Genomic DNA, 15,625 nt, shown 5'->3' on the forward strand with positions numbered 1-15,625 from the left:
AATAGGCAAATAAAGATAAGGTCCGTTTTAAAGCCAGGAAGCCTGACAGTCCCAGGGATGCATTATTGGGCTGCAGATGGTCCTTGGGGTTTTATCTTTTGAAACATTCAGGACCACTTCATCTCAGTTTTCTATTAAAAAAGAAAAGAAAAAGCCTTCCTTGGTTCCCTGAGAGTTGGCACAGGTCTCAGTGATATGCCAGTGCTCTCCTGGCTACAAGCTTATCTCTCACTCTTAATTATCAGCAGCTGTTCTGCTGCACACTCATTTTCCTTTTCCTCATCTATTTCTTTTCCTTTGAAGTATGATTCCCCTTTCTCATTCTGACATCGTTTCTAACCTATTGGTTTTTCTCTCCACTGGCCATCAAGTCACCTAAACACACTCTTTCTGTGGCTCAGAGAAGCCCTACCACAGACAAAGACCTGCCTGGACAAACCCTATTTGTAATAACAGCAGCTAACATTTGTTTAGTACTTTGCTATTTTCATAGTTTGATTAGATTGAAAGCCCTTTTCAATTATTGAATAAAAGAAGCAGGTGAACACAAATGGACTGAGAATGCATAATTAAAACCATATCACAAAGAACAATGGGAAAGATCACATTTATCTCAGCAAATAACTTCTTTATAAATAGCTTCTGTTTTCAAAGTAATAAAAGATACTATTGGTGTATTAATGAAGGACTCAAGAATGAGGAGAGTACTACTTTTATTAAAAAAATTGACACATAATAATTGTACATATTTATGGGGTACTTAGTGATGTTGTGAAATATATATAATGTATAGTGAGTAATCAGGATAATTTGCATATCCACCATCTCAAATATTTATCATTTCTTTGTGTTTGGAACATCCAATATCCTCCATCTAGCTATTTGACATGATAACATATTAATGCAAACTATAGTCACCCTACAGTAGCATAGAACACTAGAACTTTTTTCTCCTATCTAGCTATAATGTTGTCTACTTTTAAAATAGGGTAGAGTCTGAGAAGTTAATGAACTTCTCTAGGATCCAGTCTCAGGAGGCACTGGGAAAAAGGTCAATAATCACGTTAAATAACTCAGACCTAGAGAACTCTAATTTTGACTAATCCAATGTTATCAATCCATAGATGATAAAACTGCAGTCTCATTTATTCATTAATTCAACAAACATGCATTAAACATACACTACATGACAGCACTCTGCTAGGCAGTAGGGACAGAAGGTATCTCTTCTCAAGAGCTTCCAATCTAATAGGGAAGGAAGAGAACACAGTCAACGCAAGGACTGTGAGTATGGAGGAGAGAGGAATGAAATGCAGAGTATACTGACTCTTAAACCCATAACCTCATTTCCTCTTGACATCCTTGTTTCTCTTAATTCTCAGATATTTGGCCTCAGTGTGGTGTAGATAATAAACCTGTCCATATTCTTATTGGTATAAGAAGGTTGTGGCACGTGGTGGTTTTGTGGGCACAGATGGGTGTGAAGCCTGGCTTTAGCACTTATTAAAAATGTGAATTTGTACCACTGTTTTACATACATATATATATATATATATACACACACACACACAAAATATACATTCACATAACTCCATTTGTGGTAGATATATATCTATATATACACACATATATATTCACATTCATATATATATATACACACATATGCCCAGTCTCTCTCTCTCTCTGTGTGTGTGTGTGTGTGAGTGTGTGTATGTGCAGTTATATTAAATGAGTCATTGTATATAATGCCTGACATATATCAGTACAGGGCCTGACACATATTTCAGTAAATATTAAATATGAATATTATGGGAGCATTTCTCATACTGATGGTAAAAGAAAACTGGTGGGTTTGGGGACGGGAGATGTTAATAAATGGGTGGTAAGGGAAATAAACTACCCCTCTAAGAAGATAAGCTTAAGTTTGTTTGTTTGACTTACAAATAAGTATTGTTATTTTCTGTGAGATACTTAGAGCTTTAAGATACTAATGCAAGCTGGGTGTGGTGGCTCATGCCTATAATCCCAGCACTTTGGGAGGCTGAGGCAGGAGGACTGCTTGTACTCAGGGATTTGAGACCAGCCTGGGCAACATAGTGAGACCCCATCTCTACAAAAACAAAAAAATTAGCTGAGCATGGTGGTGTGAACTTGTGGTTCCAGGTACTACTCAGGAGGCTGAGGCAGGAGGATCACTTGAGCCGAAGAGGTTGAGGCAGCAGTGAGCCGTGATTGCACCACTGCACTCCAGCCTGGGTGACAGAGTGAGACCCTGTCTCAAAAAACAGCTAATATACATCATATAAAGGAAAGCTTAGAAGAAACTTCAAGCTTATTTGATCTTGCCAGAGTTGCTTCCATCTCAGAATAATTGTAAATAGCTCCCTGAATTTGTGCAGACCGAACAAAATACGGGAAATGTTTTTCATGCTAGGCACATCCCATCTCCTATTAATGGTATTCATAAAGTCACATAAGAGATTTCAGTTCTGGTCAGAATCTAGAATTCCAAATGAACTGAGACGGTGTTTAAAAGAGAAGATTTCAGTTTGGTCACTAACACTTTTAAAGTTCAATGTGATTTAAAGCATAGATATTCAGAGATGGAACTTCTAAAGAAAAATATTGGCAAATAGTTACTGAATCATGATTTTGAGGCAATGGGTAATGCCATGGCCTGGGGAGACAGGCTGTCTCAGAGTTCTAATTCTGGCTCTGGTGGCACCAGTGGGGATTAGTGATTTATATCAGTATTTCAGCTTCCTTTTCATAGGTTTGCTTTTTTTATCTAGCCCAGGGGTCAGCAAACTATGCCCATGGGCCAAATCTGGTTCACTGTCTATCTTTTACATTTTTAAGTGGTTGGAAAAAAATAAAGAATAATATTTCTGATATTTGAGAAGTATATAAAATTCACATTTCAGTGGCCATAAGTAAATTTTGTTGGCATACAGCCACATCCATTTGTTTTTGCTACCATGGCAGAGTTGAACAATTGTAGTGGAAACCTTATGGTCACAAAAGCCTAAAATATTTACTCTCTGGATCTTTCCAGAAAAGGTTTGCTGGACCCTGGTCTAGTGAATAGTGATGGTGACTGGATCAATATGTCTACCAACACTGTGAGTGGACACTCCTCATAGGGACACTTCACAGGAGAGGATCATATGATCACGCTGTCCATCAGTTCGTAAATGCCCCAAATGTCTGTTGGTTGAAGTGACATTAGCCAGAATTTCAAAGGATTAAAAACATTTTAAAAATGTTCTTTGTACCATGTTAATAGCTTCTTTCAAGTGTACATTTTAATGTATTTTAAGTAGGAAGGGAATTTTGAAACAAAAATCTCAAACACTTTTTTTAAGTAAAAGAACACATAGTAGTTAATACATGCTGTTTTCACCAATGCAATTATTTAGTTCATGTAGAACTACTTGTGTATACAGAATTATGTTTTCATACCATAAGCAACTCCTACTGACATTCTCTAAATGATTTGCACATATTAAAACAAAGCAAAAAAAAAATACAAGCTTCACGGCTGCCTACAGACTTAGGCAGACAAAAAAAGAGATTGTCACAGCTGCTTTGGGGTAACAAATATAATTGCATGGATTTTAACTTACAGAACTAACACAAAAAGGAAAAAAGTTAAGATAAGGGAGTGCTGTAAAATTAAATGCCTAAGCAGCATATATAACTGGTGATCAAGAAAATGACTAAACTTTATGCTAAAACACAATCAAAACATTCCTACATTTTCATATAAAATATATGCCAAATATTGCCTTACATTTTCAAATGACAGCAAGTTAATGTAGCCAGTGACATTATTTATTCAACCCAGAAGGAGTCACAAATGCAGACATGTATGGTAAACTTTTATTGCTGTTGTTACATTATTATCCCAAAAACTCAAAAATTGGCCAAACTTTTTTCTTTCCCAGAGACACCCATGAATCTATCTCATAACTATTTATTTCTCAGCTGGCCTATTACATAACACAGCTGCACTAACCATCTAAGTAGGTTGAAGTTTTACTAAATTAAAAATTTTACAGCCTCCAGACCCATGAAATGTTCTATCCAGGGAAAGTTCTTTTGTAAATGTGCAAAATAGGTCTGTAGAGTTACACAATCATAGAAACAGGAGAAAGAACAACTGAATCAGAGAGGTAAAAGTCTAAAACTGATTGGTATACCAGATAATTACAAATAACAGTTTATGCATACATGTACATAGATAAAATAGATAAATGCATAGGAACATAGACACATTAGCTAAAATAGAGATAGATAAAGAGTGAGAGAGAGAGAGAGAGATAATAAAGTCTTTGGTCCCCAAAATAAACTATTATTCTTAAACTACAGTCAATGATTGCATTTTAGGGAATCTCTGAAGTCCTCAGAAGTATGTGCAATTTTGGTAGGTATTTGCCTTTTTTTTTTTTTTTTTTTTTTTTTGGCAAAAGGATCAATGCATTTATTAGATTCTTTAGGCACCTACGTCCTCTAACTTTTCACCTATCTCCTAAGAAATCCTTCTGGAAAAAATAATTAGAATGGAAACTTTTTAAAATTTGAAATGTACAAAAGTAACATGTAATTGTCTGAGGGTATTGGAAATAATTAGTATAGTTGTGGCTAAAGGTAGGATAAATAACATCTTTTTTTTTTTTTTTTTTTTTTTTGAAGGGCCTAATTTTGTTTCTAGGCAGATAAAAATCACTTTAGATTACCCTTCAAAATTTATCTTATTTTTTCCATGGCTACTTTTCATTCCTCATCCCCTTGTCTTTTGTGTTCACCTCTTCTTTTCTTTCCCTGGAGGAAGGAAGAGGAAAGAACACCTCCTAGTTTTAGTTAATATTGATTTTAGGCACTGGGTCAGATGGGCCTTTTAGGGTCTGGAATATTGACAATTGCCCTTGAAAACCATGATGAATCTTTGCTTGGTGGGTGGACTGAGTCCCAGCATATGATTAATATCAGGTGTGTTGGTTGGTGGTTAGACAGTGAGTGATAACTTAGACAGTACGTGAAGGGAGTTTGTGAAGAAGCTGAGAACAATTTCAGCAATGTGTACTCGGTAATGAAAGAGAATTGCATCCCAGAGCGTAACAGTTGTCTATAAGAAAGCACTCCATCTGTAGAATCCACCTTTGTTACCTTTATTCATAATAAGGAAGATCACTGCTGGAAAATGTCTGTTTCTCCCCACTTTTTCATGATGGGATTGCTGTGGCCTTAGAACATGCTTTCAAAAGAACTGTAAGTGGGCATCTCTATCTACTGCCTATTTGTATTATATATTGCATTATAAATAGCTGCTAAAAAACAAAAATGCCTACTCTTATCAAGTGCCAAAATTCTCATTCTTAATGAATGAGTCTGGAAAGATACCAGTGTATCCATTCCAGTTCAAAAAATAACTTCACATGCTCATATTTCAGAAAATAGGCTCCGAGCCTTGTTTATTTTTTGAGATGGAGTCTCACTCTGTCACCCAGGCTGGAGTGAAATGGTGAGATCTCTGCTCACCACAACCTCCGCCTCCTGGGTTCAAGCGATTCTCCTGCCTCAGCCTCCTGAGTAGCTGGGATTACAGGCACCCACCATCACGCCCAGCTAATTTTGTGTTTTAATATTGTATTGAAACGGGGTTTCTCCATGTTGGTCAGGCTGGTCTCCAAGTCCCAACCTCAGGTGATCCCCCCACCTCGGCCTCCCTAAATTCTGGGATTACAGGCATGAGCCACCACGCCCGGCCTAGTGTTAGCTTTTTAACCTGGATCAAATTACTTCTCTGTGCCTTAGATCTGTCATTTGCAGAATAAAGATAATAACATTGCTTGCCTCATAGAGTTATAGTAAGGATTAAATAAAGCAATACATGCAAACAGCCTGGAACATTGCCTGGAATACAGATGTCTAGATACTGATAAGGCTATAGACATTATAATGGATACTGTAGTACTCTCTCTAGATCCCAAAGACTGGTATATTGGTTGCTGAAGGCACAAAGAGATTCTCATGGGAATTGTTCTACAATGCAGCAGGAAACAGCTTCACCCGTTTATCTGTCTCCCTGCTCCCAATCAATGACTAGTTGGCACCAGGAAACAAAGCCCCAGCCCCTCAGTTTGAAGCAAATTTGAGAGGGATCACAGCCTCAGGGGACCCCACTGGATCAGCTAAGACCTCAGTTGCTACAGCGTTGCAGGGCAGGTGCTCCTGTCACATCCTGGTTTCCTCACTTTCTCACAGAAAAAATATCTTTAGAGAACCTTTCCCGTGACAATCTAATGTTATTCCCCATCAGCGTGTGTTTCCTGGAATCCAATCTAAGATTATAGATAGATGTAAATAAAACGTTTTATCCCCATTATCCTGGAATTGCAGCTAAGGTCCACCTCCCGCCCCCCAAAAGAGACTAAACCCCCACATTCTAAGTTGAAAAGACCAATGGAAATTGTGCCTAGCCACTTCTCTGACAGGTTTACTGAGAGAAAGCATTCCACTTCTGAGAACCCAAATGGCCCTGACTGTTTTGAGAGGGAAACTAGAAAAGAGGAAGTGCTACTTGGAGAAAGCAGTTTTCAAAATCAGCACTGTTTTTTTGAGGGGGAGGACTAGGAATTCTCCCAACTATCGGAACAAGAGTATTGCTGGTAAATTTTGATGTGTGTTAGAACAGTGACCCACTCCTTCTCGAAGTCAGGGACTCATGATGGCCTCTGAAGCTTGGCAAGCCACTGACCTTGCTGGGCACTGAAGCTGATAACCCGTGGAGAAAGTGACAAGCCAAAGGAGGCAGCAACAGTGGAACAGCCTGCATTTCCCTTACTTTGCAGGCCAGGGTACATGAGTTTCCTAGTTGCTGAATAAACACAAAGCAAGCAGCTGGCCTTTGAGCCCTTTTGCTGTATCCCATCCAACAGGACTATCCCAATGCTGGGAGAATACTAGCATGTGAAGTGGATTTCTAATTCCAGAGACCTTGAAAAATCCACAAATGCATCTGTGAAAGATTCAGCCTTTAGAGAGGAAAGTCTGTAATGACCAGTCAGTGTGAAGGGGCTATGCCCCAGCGCTATCCCCTGTGTAGGAAGATCTCTACCTTCTTCCATCCATCTCTTGGTCTCATCATTAGAAAGGAAGGCAGAAAAGTAGGAAAGGAAACATGTAAGGAGTTTCTCTTCACTTTAGCCACTAGAGTGACAGAGAGGTCTTTGCGGCAACAGGGGAGAAAAGGTCCTATGCAACAGGAAATAGTTCAACATAGCAGAGTGGGGGCAGTTTCATATGATTGAGATTCTTCCATAAACCTGGTAAATATATGCACTTCAAGAAATATTTGTTTAGCACCATATGTTATACTATGCTATTTCCAGTTGTTAGGTATACAGTAAAAAGCAAGAAAGACGTGGTTTCTAAATATATGGAGGTACATATAGTCCTCCTTTGTCTTATTTTGCCTATTTGTTGTCTCTTTGTCATTTTATTTTTTTCTCTGAGAAACTTCTCTCCTAAGAAAGCTAAGGCATCATTATTCCAATAACTACTCTTTATTTTTTTAAAACATTTCAAGGAAAATTCAACTAGAACACATTTAGAGAAGCAGAAACCAACTGCATGTTCTTTCCTCAAGAACTGCTCATTAAAGATTTGCCAATCTTTCTTTCTCAACCACATTTCCCAACAGCTTAGACTTTGGCCATAAAAGTTCACTTCAGTCTAAAATTTGGCATGTCTGACAGAGAAGACTTCAAATTTGCCAATTTGGCTGATATCCCTTTGAATAACAAGTAGAGAAATAGGAAAAATTTGGAGCGAAAAATCTATAATTCATGGCATTATTCAGAGAGATAATTCATTTCATAGGATAATGAATCTATAGGAAATCAACCCTAAAACACGGTAGATTTATTTTCAGATAGGCTTTTACAAAAGCCTAAAATATGCATACAAATATAATTTGTAAACAAATATAAATAAGTAATACACAAAGACCTGAGATGCTCAATTTTATTGAAAATTCTTGTTTTTTTATATGATTTTCCTTGGTTTCATAGGATATTTCAGCATAGAGCAAAAGCAAAAATAAAACAAAATAAAAATTCCTACATATATATAGATACATATGGAAAAATTATAAGGACATACAGTGCACTTATGGATAAACTGTATTCGTAACACACACACAAATGTGTACGTATGCATATAGTGCTAAAATATATGGCAAAGGGCTTGCTACAGGCTTTTGTTAGTTTTGTTGGAAATCATTATGGGCAGATGAAATTAAAATATGTAATCCTCTCCTACTCATTCATAAACTCTGGATAGTTAGGCTTGAGTTAGCTATCCATAAAGATAGACACTTGTCGGGTTTGTAAGCATCATCTTTATGATAGATTTTCAGAAGTAGCAATTGAAAGAATTTTATAGAGAAAGCCAATCTAGAATAAACATGCTTTATGAGGATCTGCTGCCAGGTAGGCCCACAGCCTGCTGAGGGTTCTATACACATTACCAACCACATTTCTGCAATCCTTGCTGCCTCCTATGCATTCTGACAAATAAAAACACTCTGTTGTAACATCCCAAATTCTCATGTTAAACAATTACACAATGGAAAAAATTGAAAAATATTATCTTGTCATTCCCATTTGCAAAGATAAATTGTTATGCTATCCCTAAATAACCCCAATAATGCAAATATTGATGAAAATAATCTGATACAGATCCCACATTATCATAGAAGTACAAAAGCATTTGCCTAGAAATGCCATCCTGATGTCAAGGGCACACCAATAAAGCCCCAGTGACCAGGATGAATGACACAGACACTGGATTCTCACTGTAGTGCTTTCTGTTTCCAGCTCTGTCTTCAAAGATACATTTGGAACACTTCTCTTCACACTCCATAAGATTATTTAGAATTATAAAACCTAATTTAGCAGCTATTACATACTGTATTAATAATTCAGGAAGCATCTTTTCAAATGATCTACTCACATACTATATTTATCTCCATAATTACAGAAGCAAGCTTGAATTTCCTATAAATTTGTTTGAAAGGACAACCTTCATATTCCATATTACATAGTCTTAAACTTCTTAGGCTTTGTTCATCAAAAGCTGTTATATCATAGGCACTGCATATGAAACAGATGATTTAGAATAGCAATGTTGGAGAAGAGATTTTATCTGTTACTTCCTGGTCTTGAAGACATGGCTCTCTCTAAAACAGTATTGAAAATATCCATCTATATTACTTGAGAACTTCTTCACCAAAAGATGAAACCTCCTTGCAGCTAGCAGACTGAATGGAAAAGTAGACCTCTAGCATTATTGGAGATAAAGCGTCAACCATCAGTTCAATACCATGCTGATTTAAAAGCCAACATGCGCTATTGTCTGAGAATAAATTGGAAAAGAAATTTCCTCTACTGATACTTCAAAGACTTTGTAACATCTGGAATCTGGTTCTATACAGGGTATTCCACTAAGAAGTAAGAATAAAAGGATTTTAATAAGGCAAATAAGATTCAGGTTTCTTACAATATGTTCTCCCTGGAGGGAAACAAATAACACATTGCATCTGACTAACCTTTCTGCACTTCAGCTGCATTAATTAACATTTAGTCATGGATTCCATCATGAGCCAGATGAACTTAGTGCTACAGCTGTTTTCATCGAGGGGAAAATATGCTTTTCCATTTTAGATTCCCAGCATTTAATATAAATATGGGAAAAATACATTTTATTGACTACATTATTGATAAGAACTCCATATTACTTACCCAAATAAATTCACACCCACCCTAGACTGTGATCAAAACAATATCAATATTACATAAACGGTCAGCCGGAGCCAGATTCCTACCTCCCTTTTTCTTACATTGAGGGATAAGGAAAGGTTGAAGAACTGATCAAAGAGGTAGACATCATGGCCTTGGAGGAATTGTTGCTGGGTTAGTCAAAGATTTTAGTGGAGATCAGGTACACTAAGAGGAATGAATACAAATGACTAGGAAACACAAACGGATGTTTCAAAAGTTTAACTGCAGGATTTGATGTCCTGCCAGAGCTGTCCTCAGCTTTACCAGCAAAACATGTGGATGGTTGGGAGCAAAGCTGAGGTACAGAACTGTAATACTTGGTCAGTATTACAAGTATTAAGTAGTAAGGGTTTCTTTTTTTTTTTTTTTTTTGCAAAACCTCCTTGAAGATGCAATTTTGTGAGGAAATATGTCAGTGACTCCACTGGGCAAAGCATTCAACCTATAACACCTTGTCAAATTTCATATCACAAGAGCGCTATAAAATCAAATTCATCTCCAATAGTCCTGAACAAATACTGTATCATGACTTGTGGTCAACTATGAAGTCCCATGGACAAATGAAAATCCAGTAGTTACGTGGTCAGAGTACGTGTGTGTGAGTGCATTCATTTGTACTAGTATATAAACCTACAGTCATTATCTGCGTCAACACTAACCAAACCTCAAATTAAGGTTCTCAGACATGATTCAAAAAAGAATGAAACCTGTCTGACCCATCTTCACCTTTACCAACACAGGATGACAATAATTTAATCAGACTAGGAAAATATCTTACCTGGAACTACTTCAAAAAGGAACTTCCCTGGGTTCTCTTCATTGCAGGGATGCTCAAAAACTTTATTTCCAGGCAGAAAGATAGTACCCTGTGAAAACAAATACTCAAAACATCAACATCATCAGATAGCAAACATCACATATCATCATTATAATCAGTGAATATCCAAGGTGTAGCTATAACCCAGTATACAGTAAGATGCATCAGACTCTTTTATATTCCCAATAATCAAAAATTATGTGCCAGAGTCATGTTCACTCAAGATTTAACGAATACTTATTTAGCATCTAATATGTATAAGACTAATATGTATGTTAGCTGCTAGATTCATCTTAAGCACCAATTTATTAAACACATTCTGTGTGCCTGAAATTTTACTAAGCATTCTACCTGCACCATATTATTTAATTGTTAGTATAATCATATGAGGTAGGTATTCTTTTCCCCATTTTATAGCTGTGAAAACAAGGTAGACTTAGACAAAGTTGGATAAGCCTTCTCTTGATTATCTCTTCTCTTTCTTTTCTTTTCTTTCTTTTTTTTTTTTTTTTTTTGTTTTTTGTTTTTTGAGACGGAGTTTTGCTCTTGTCACCCAGGTGGGATTGTAATGACGCAATCTCGGCTCACTGCAACCTCCACCTTCCAGGTTCAAGCAATTCCACTGCCTCAGCCTCCTGAGTAGCTGGGATTACAGGCACCCGCCAACACACCCGGCCAGTTTTTGTACTTTCAGTAGAGACGGGGTTTCACCATGTTGGCCAGGCTACTCTCGAACTCCTGACCTCAGGTGATCCACCTGCCTCGGCTTCCCAAAGTGCTGGGATTACAGGCATGAGCCACCACACCCAGCTATCCTTTCTCTACCTTTAAATTTCTCTCTTTAGTGGATCATTTCATTCAGTGCTGAGATATACTTAAAAGTCTGTGTCATTAAAAAAAGTACTTTGACTTCCCGCTATCATTCTATTTTTTTTCTTTGCCTACTGTCTATACTGAATCTATTTCCTCACTGTACCCACTGCAGCCTGGTTGATGCACCCAGCATTCCACTTACATGACTCACAAGCTGCATGTTTGATAATGTTCACTTTTCAGTGAGTTGACTTTCTACTAGTGTCCATCACTATTGACCACTCTTTCCTTGAAGCATCTTCTTTCCTTTGTTCCTTGGTTTTCTCTAGGTTTTTCCCTAATTTCTCTGTTGTCTGAATCTCTTTTGCTGACTCTAATTGACCTTTAAATATTAGAGTTTTTAAAAAGATTTATCCAATAATTTCTTCTCTTCTGATTCTAATACTCTCTTTCTCCAGGCTATCTCATCCAGGCCTATGATTTCAATAACCAACTGTAAGCCAATGAATATCAGAGTAATATTTCTAATCTAGGACACTCTGAGCTTCAGATACATTCAAAAGCTTATTTGACATTTCCACTTATCTCAAAGACATCTTAAACTCAACTTAGTCCAATTAAAATGCAAGTAAATCTGGCTCTCATTATGTATTCCCCAGCTCAGTGACTGTCACCCTCTTCTATGCAATTGCAAAAGCCAGAAGTGTAGAAATCATTATCTCTACTATGTGTCTCTACTACTACCATTCTTTAATTTCAGGCAACTATTATGTCTTGTCTGGAATTTTTCAAATGTCCCTTTACTGAATTATCCAGAATATTCTAACATCTTTCTTTTTTTTATTATTATTATACTTTAAGTTCTAGGGTACATGTGCACAACGTGCAGGTTTGTTACATATGTATACACGTGCCATGTTGGTGTGCTGCACCCATTAACTTGTCATTTACATTAGGTATATCTCCTAATGCTATCCCTCCCCCATCTCCCGACCCCATAACAGGCCCCAGGTGTGATGTCCCCCTTCCTGTGTCCAAGTGTTCTCCCTGTTCAATTCCCACCTATGAATGAGGACATGCGATGTTTGGTTTTTTTGTTTCTGCTCTTACACTTTTTTGCTTTCTATGGCTTTCTATCATCCAGCAACTACCCTTCTATAAATGGCAGCATGCTCCCATCTACCTTAGGACAACATTCTTTCCCTGGTAATTTTATACCATTTTTAAGATTGTCTACATCTAAAATACACTTGCATAGATTCTTGAATTTTTCCTGGACTGATTTACCATTGTATGTAGTTATGTTATTTGTAAGATGAATTGATTAAAGTCCATCTCCCTCATTAAACTGTAAGGGAAAAATAATATGTGTTTTGCTCCCTAATTTACTACCAATGCCAAGCATTTTGCCTGGCATACAGTTAATGGCTAAAAATGTGTATTGTTGAGTGAATGGGAACTGTTAACATAATGAAGCCAGTGTTAAAATCTAAGTGTGCTGAACTCAAAAGCCCATGCTCCTTTCCACTGTATTATATTGTCCATTTTTCCCAGCTCAAAAAATAGTAATATTTAGCTAAAGTAGTATTTTACTCAATTTTCAACCTACTTTGTTTGGCACAGAAAATTATAGTCCTCTGCCATTTCCCTCCTTCTGGGCTTAGACTGATAAAGCATAGCGCTCTCCAACCAAAACCCAAGAAATTGTGCGTTAGAAGTGTCCCTCTCCCTCCATGCCTTACAAGGTGAGGTGTTGGAGGAATTGCCTTTGTTCTCCTCCTCCAGGAATTACCTTTTCCTGCTTTTTATCATATCTAGTTTTCTCTGGCCTATAGATCCCATTTCCCATTTTGTTTCCCTATCTTTTAAGTAATTTTTAAAAAATTGCTAAATACTTTGAAGATATTCATTGCAATAAAGACCTTTTATTACATAAATTTAATCTATATGGTTTCTCCACAATATGGTAAAAATAATTGTTTCAATTAAGAATTTATTCTACTTACTGAAATGACTTTGTGAAGTAATTCATTTTGTGATTTATCTCAGTTTTAGAACATAGTATCTAATATTCATTTTATCCACGTGTGTTTGTGTGTGTATGTATAGCTCCTGTTTAGTTCTATATCTTCAGGTTCTACCTAAGATCTTGAATTGTACATGTGCCATATAAGTTGAATTCAAGCAACACTCTAGCATAAATGCTACCTCCAATAGTAGTTTAAATATCAACAGACAAGGGTGAGTGCAGGATATGCTGCAATTGACAAACATTTACTGTGGTTAATTTACTAAGTCATTCAGTAAATAAAGTCCTTTAACTGAAATAGCTAACTTGATCACATTGTATAGAAATTCTGTAAAGTCCATAACTAAGGGAAATGTCTTAATTGTGATAGTTATTTTCAAAGTGTTTAGCAATGTTTACAGTGTTGAAAATGCAGGTAAACAAACAAAAATCTCCAATTTACCCACGACAGATAACCAATGTTAACACACCATATAAATTCTCCCATACTTTTATGTATTTATACATGTGTGTATAAACATACAGAGCAATTTTCACAAAACAGTAATCAAAATAAAAAGATATTTATTATCTGCTTCAAAACTTAAAAGTCATGTATTGTTATTATGCCAAGTGTAGTCATCTCATCATTTTTAAAAGCTGAATTATATAGTACTTGCTCGAGTACACACAGTTTTACATTCTCTACTGCTGTAATATGTTTATAATTTTTGTTTTATAAAGAACATTTTATGTTATAAAGAACATGAAGAACATCCATGAAGTCTTTGAGCTTCTCCCTAATGTATTCCTTTAGGGCAAATACCTAAGAGATAAATTAGCTGTTAAAAAGTATGCACTGCTTGTTTGTGTGAGTTGGTTAATTCTTCCATAGCTGCTCTAAATTAACCAAAGAAGCAACGAACTAATAAACAAGTACAAGTCAGATGCCCAATCTAACTCGAAAGTAGTATGTTGACAGACTACCATGTGTCAGATATTATTTCTTTAAATATCTCAGGTGATGTGAAGTGTGTGAAAGAAATAAATAATAAACTCTTTACTCTCAGTACAAGAATAACACAGCACATAATTTTAAAACAAATGAGTGTGACAGTATTTAGAAAATCAAGTAAATATAATAAAAGTTTAAGAAGAGAGTGTCATAAGGGCAGGCTGATTAGTTAGAAAAAAGTATATAAAGGAAATGGTTTTAAGAGGAAGATAGGGTTTTAAGATTTAGTGGCCAAAGGGTAATCTTTCAAAGCAGAGGAAATAACATCAACCAAAGCAGAAATTAGAACCATATGTGCAGAGCACATTAGAATAAGCAAAAGACTCATGTGGAGGAATAATTACTAAGTGAAGATTGTTGGTTACATGTGCTGAGAATGTGTTGTAGAAATTCTAAGCGTAGGCAGAGGATGTTACACTTGATATCTGTAGCAGCTGAGAGCCAGGGTAGGTTCTTGAGCAAAGCAGATGGAGATTTAATGATACCACACTCTTAAAAGTTTGTTATCATAAAGCAGTTAATTTGATATAAGATGGTAAGGTCAAGAAACATGTTGGCAGTAGAAATGGCATACATTTGCATTACAGATGCATTACTATATATTGTTAAGAAACATGTACAGAAACTAGTCATAGCTTAAACAGGAAACAAAGAAGCAACAGTAAAAGATGACTTCAATTTTTCTCTACATCTAGAAGAGTATTTCCCCTGTTAGAAATGGGAATTAGGAAAAGATTTAAGCTCCATAAGGCCCATGCACTTGAGCCAAAACCATGTGATATTTTAAAATTCTCTCTTAGTAGATATGATAGATATTCTGTTTGTTCCCCCAGATATTCTCTCCACTCCTCACTCTATTCCATACTCTAAGAGATTAATCTCTATAAATTCCATAAACCAAGCTCTCTGGATCTCTGGCTTCAGGTTAGGTTAGGGAGGCTACATCGGGATGTCAGAAGAGCACAAGAGAGACAGGTCAAGATATTTATTCACCTGTTTCCTTCCATGCTAGTTGCAGCATGGTCCTACTTGTATTGGGCTAAATCTTAAAGGCACAGGCTTCCCCAAATTCCAGTAGAGCTAAGAGTGGTCAGGGGTTCCTCTCTGTTTTTCACCCTAGGGTGTTT

At 36.6% G+C, this 15,625-nt stretch overlaps 1 protein-coding gene across 1 annotated transcript in view; it reads right to left on the bottom strand.

Annotated features, from left to right (window-relative positions):
* ARHGAP24 (Rho GTPase activating protein 24) overlaps positions 1-15,625 on the bottom strand; it is a 521,561-nt gene that overhangs the window by 279,204 nt on the left and 226,732 nt on the right. Inside the window, exon 3 of the mRNA XM_055297088.2 lies at positions 10,624-10,711. Coding sequence (XP_055153063.1) covers positions 10,624-10,711 — 88 coding nt within the window. The remainder of the gene's footprint in view (positions 1-10,623; positions 10,712-15,625) is intronic.

The sequence above is a fragment of the Symphalangus syndactylus genome, chromosome 10 (genome assembly GCF_028878055.3).
Source record: "Symphalangus syndactylus isolate Jambi chromosome 10, NHGRI_mSymSyn1-v2.1_pri, whole genome shotgun sequence".
In the NCBI taxonomy this organism is placed as follows: Eukaryota; Metazoa; Chordata; class Mammalia; order Primates; family Hylobatidae; genus Symphalangus; species Symphalangus syndactylus.